This window comes from Alosa pseudoharengus, unplaced genomic scaffold, assembly GCF_046254945.1.
Source record: "Alosa pseudoharengus isolate Yale_2024_CS ecotype anadromous, Long Island Sound unplaced genomic scaffold, YU_APseudo_1.1 YU_APseudo_1.1_scf_1, whole genome shotgun sequence".
NCBI lineage: Eukaryota > Metazoa > Chordata > Actinopteri > Clupeiformes > Clupeidae > Alosa > Alosa pseudoharengus.
In genome coordinates, this window is record NW_027468564.1 from 35,779,436 (window position 1) to 35,784,435 (window position 5,000).

At 45.6% G+C, this 5,000-nt stretch overlaps 1 protein-coding gene across 1 annotated transcript in view; it reads left to right on the forward strand.

Moving 5' to 3' along the window:
• meis1a (Meis homeobox 1 a) overlaps positions 1 to 5,000 on the forward strand; it is a 49,118-nt gene that overhangs the window by 36,534 nt on the left and 7,584 nt on the right. The window contains exons 10-12 of the mRNA XM_076288262.1: positions 2,160 to 2,218; positions 4,389 to 4,478; positions 4,684 to 4,785. Coding sequence (XP_076144377.1) covers positions 2,160 to 2,218; positions 4,389 to 4,478; positions 4,684 to 4,742 — 208 coding nt within the window. The 3' untranslated portion in view covers positions 4,743 to 4,785. The remainder of the gene's footprint in view (positions 1 to 2,159; positions 2,219 to 4,388; positions 4,479 to 4,683; positions 4,786 to 5,000) is intronic.

Sequence of the window (5,000 nt, forward strand, 5' to 3'; positions counted from 1 at the left end):
CTCAAACACACAAACACACACACACACACACACACACACACACACACACACACACACACACACACACACACACACACAAACACAGAAGATGAAATGGAACCTTGGGGCCCGCGGGTGAGAGAGACTGGGGGACATAAATCATGTGGCGGACCGGCGCTCTGGCAGCTCCCCCCTCAGGGTCCCCCGTCCTCTTTAGCCTGATCCTCACCAGAGACGCCGGAGACCCTGTGAAAGGAGGGGGGGGGGGGGGAGTTCAAAGGTTACAAGGTCAAAGGGTCAAAAGGTGAAAGGTTATGTGCAGGATTAAGGGCAGGACTCCAAAAAAGGTCTCCGTGTAGAGGCTAGTTGTATGATTGCATGCACACACCCACACAGATGTAAGCTTACATAATGCACAAATATGCACATGCATATACACATTAGCCTATAAACACATTTAAGCCCTGAGAGGCCACAGCAGGTTACACTGATTTTAGAACAGCTATAAGAGGCGTTGTTAGGCACGAGTGGCTTACTGCTTTTCTAAAACGGTTACCACATATATCTCACAAGATTTCATAAAATAAAGGCACAGCAAAGAGAAATGTTGACGATTTACTCATAGATAATCATTCTTCCACCAAGAAATATATTTCCACTATCTGAATGGTTACCAAGCAACTTCGAGACACAGCTATTTTAACTTTTGTATCAAGTTATGGTAGCGCAGTAATATAGAATGAAATGCGGTCAAGGTGTATGTTTGTGCTGGATTTTACAACGGCATTAAACACGATTCAGCCAATCATAATCAAGGACCAGAACCATCCGTTCTAGAATAGCCTATAAACATAAACGCCGTAAAGATGCTTGTGTTGACATACTCACAGACAAACACACATGCACACATTAACACGAAAGTATATTCATACAAATATGCATGAACAATATATTTACATATAGTTACTCACACACACACACACACATAGAGAGCATCATGTGCAGATGAAAGCTAGGTCGCAAAAGCTAAGCGTTTGCATTTTGTAGTCTGTTTGAACTGAAACATTGGGATCGCTTGTGAGAAGACTGTGTGTCTCTGATGGTCTTGAATTTCCCCTTGGGGATCAATAAAGTATCCATCTATCTGGTTTAAAACAGCTTTGTAAGCATAACAACATACATGTATATTTACACACAGAGATACAAACACACACACACATCCACACACACACACACACAAACACCACATCACACACACACACACACACACACACACACACACACCCTAGCACAAACAGACACACACACACACACACACACACACACCCTAGCACAAACACAGACACACACACACACACTGTAAATGTTCATGGCACCAGTAAGGGCAGATTTCCGAGTATTACCCTCCTCATCAAATAGATGGACATTAAGCGTCCAAACCTGCCCTGACACTTCAAAGCTGCGGGTCAGACACTCGTGTCATTGTTCCGCGGCCACGTCCCCCCCTCTCCACATGAGTTTACACAACAACTGGCCTTTCAGCAGCCACACTGACACTGCAGTAAGTCACCCAGTCATGGGAGTCCAATAGTCCCAGAGGCATCTGGCACAGAGAGAGGGAGAGAGAGAGAGAGAGAGAGAGAGAGAGAGAGAGAGAGAGAGAGAGAGAGAGAGAGAGAGAAGGGGGGGAAGAGAGAGGGAGAGAAAGAGAGAGATAGGGAGAGAGAGAGAGAAAGAAAGAGAGAGAGAGGGAGAGAGAGGGGGGGCGTCTGCTGAGGGGAGATGAGATGAGAGGGTTGGATGGGCCATAGGGAGCTATTTTTTATTTGTATGTTTGTTGTTGTTGTTGTTGTTGTTGTTGTTGTTGTTGTTGTTGTTGTTGTTGTTGTTGTTGTTGTTGTTGTTGTTGTTGTTGTTGTTGTTGTTGTTGTTGGTCCAGGGTGTCCTAAAGTACTCTCAGTTCTTTGGGGTGAGAAAGGTTATTTTACAATATGTTGCCATTCACATGGCCCTTTCTTTGCTTCTGTTGGTGTTGCTTATGTACTTGTACTTATTCTTTTATTTTCCTTTCTCTCCCCTGGTCTCTCTCTCTCTCTCTCTCTCTCTCTCTCTCTCTCTCTCTCTCTCTCTCTCTCTCTCTCTCTCTCTCTCTCGCTGTCGTTACCGTTCCTCCTGTACAGGTTCATCAATGCCCGGAGGAGAATAGTCCAGCCCATGATTGACCAGTCAAATCGAGCAAGTAGGTTGATGAATGAAGCGTGTTCACACACACACACACACACACACACACGCACACACACACACAAAGAGAAAACTCACAGACACATAAATCAAGGCCTGTAAACACAGAGACAGACAGCTAAAGGAATATCAATCAATCTCAGATATCAGGCTTCATCGTGATCTACTGTATTCATTTGATCACTCTTGTTCATTCATCACTTATTCAACTCCTCATTTGTAACATGCCGGTTCAACAAATACTACCAGCAACGCCCTCTTCTTTCTCATTTTTTCATCTATTTGTGTGTATTCTATCTCTTCCCCTCTCTCTCTATCTCTCTCTCTCTATCTCTTCCCCTCTCTCTCTATCTCTCTCTCTCTATCTCTTCCCCTCTCTCTCTATCTCTCTCTCTCTATCTCTTTCTCTCTCCTATAGATCTCCCTGATCTATTTCTCTGTAAATGAATGTCAATCTCACCATCCCAGTGATTTACTCTCTCTCTCTCTATCTATCTCTCTCTTCCCTTACAGAAATGTCAGGTTTCTGGCGAACAGTTACTGCAGATTTGCAGCAAGGTCATATTTTCAGATGCAAATTAGGCTTCTGGCAAACAGTGGTTAACTTTCGGCAATGGTGCAGCAATGTCATATGCAAATTAGGGTTTGTCACCAGAAGTTCACTGGAAATTTGCCATTTTCGGCGAAGTGTGGTGGCAAATCACTGGCGAACACATTTGCCACTAGTGGCAAACTTCTCATTGTTGCTAGAACTTTGCTTCTAGCAGCCACCATTGGTAAACTTCTGGCAATATTTTCTAGTGAACTCATTTGTTTCCCACAAAACACCCACAAGCTTGCTGCAAATCTGCCACAAACATTTAATTTTTGTAAGGGTAAATCAATGTGAATCTTACCATCCCAGTTACTTATTCTCTTTCTCTCTCTTTCTCTCTCTCTCTCACTCTCTCTTTTTCTCTCTCTCTCTCTCTCTCTCTCTCTCTCTCTCTCTCTCTTTCTTTCTCTCTCTCTCTCTTCATCTCCATCTCATGGCCTGTGTCTCTCTGATCATCCTTGTTGTTCTCACTCGTTCTCTCTCTCTCTCCCGCTTCATTTGTTATTCTCTCTCTCTCTCTCTCTCTCTCTCTCTCTCTCTCTCCCTCCATCTCGTGTGTGCAGAGGGATGTCTGGTCTGGGCGGCCCCCTCTCTGGGCCTGTTTTCGGGGTCTGCTGTAAAATTTATGACCTGTGATGGGGTGCAGGGGTCAGGAGTGGAGAGGAGGAGGCGAGAGAGAGAGGAAGAGAGAGAGAGAGAGAGGGAGAGAGAGAGAGGGAGAGAGAGAGAGGAGGGGCAAGGGGGAGGCGTTGGAGGGACTGTGTTTAAGTTCAAAGGCATTCTCTTTCTTTTTTCTTTCTTTTTTGGGGGGGGTGGGGGGGCGGTGGGGGGTGGTTTGAACTGTTGCACTGACTGCTGACTGGAGTAAACCAAAAGCAGCGTTGGCCCCCAGAGCCTGACTCCGAGGGGTTTATGGGATGCGGGAGATGGAGCAAGGCACTGGCAATCTCTCTCTCTCTCTCTCTAATGATGTCGGCAAAACCTCTGTGTCCAGTCAGGATGATAACAGAGTAGTAGTTTGTTAGTGGTGCACTTGTTTGTGTGTTTTCTTTTTAATTCATTCTCCTTTTGCAAACTTGACAAATCGTGGGATTAAAAAGAAAATAAAAAAATAGTTTTTTTTCCTCATTCACATTTTTTTTCTCCATTTAGTTGAATTAAGAGGTTCTCTCCCAGAAGACTTACATCACTCCTGGATAATGAATTTGTGTTTACTACTTGGTTACCATGGTGATTCGTGTGCTTGATCCAGCTATTACACACAAACTAAACAGCTTCCCAGGAACTGGTAGAAAGGCTCAGTGTGTATGTGTGTGTGTGTGTGTGTGTGTGTGTGTGTGTGTGTGTGTGTGTGTGTGTGCGCTAGTGATTTAATGACGCTGGTGTTCAATCACTCTCCCTCTGCCTGACCTGGTTATGTCTTTGATCTGTAAGTCGCTGTGGATAAAAGCCACTGCTAAATGCCCGTGCACCTTTACCTCTCTCTCTCTCTCTCCAGCATGCACTGCTCTGTTCATTTACGGTACTTCCTGTATTTACATTTAGCCTACGTTTATTTACCTTCTAATCCCAGTAGGTCCAGGAGGTCCGTACGTGCCGGAGGCTCCACCAATGGGAGGCTTCATGATGGACGGACAGCCACACATGGGGATCCGCCCACCTGGTGAGTCACTCGCCGCCTACTTCCTGTCTTGGTCGAAGTCTTCGCACTTCGAACTTCGCAGCTACATGCTACTATGCTGCACTCGTCAATTTCCATTATTCATTTCTTGCCTCACTTTTAAGTTCTCAGTGCACACGTCATAAACATTTGACTGTGTGTGTGTGTGTGTGTGTGTGTGTGTGTGTGTGTGTGTGTTCACCTGCAGGGGCTCTGGGTGGAATGGGCGTTGGCATGGGGATGGAGGGCCAGTGGCATTACATGTAAGCGATGTCCACTGGGAGACTCCAGTCAGAGCGTCCAGCTGAGGGTGAGTACCAGCTGTGGAAGACAGTGGGGTTACCAGGGCAACAGACCAGCACTGGACCATCCATACCGAATACTCGCTTGAATTTTATGTCACCAGGACAGATAGAGTTAGTATGCTGCGTATGCTGCGTTCCAGGTGCAATTTTTAGCCCCGTAAGTTAGAACTTCAAGTCACGACTCACGAGTAGCGTTCCAGGCAAAGTCATGACAAGTCAC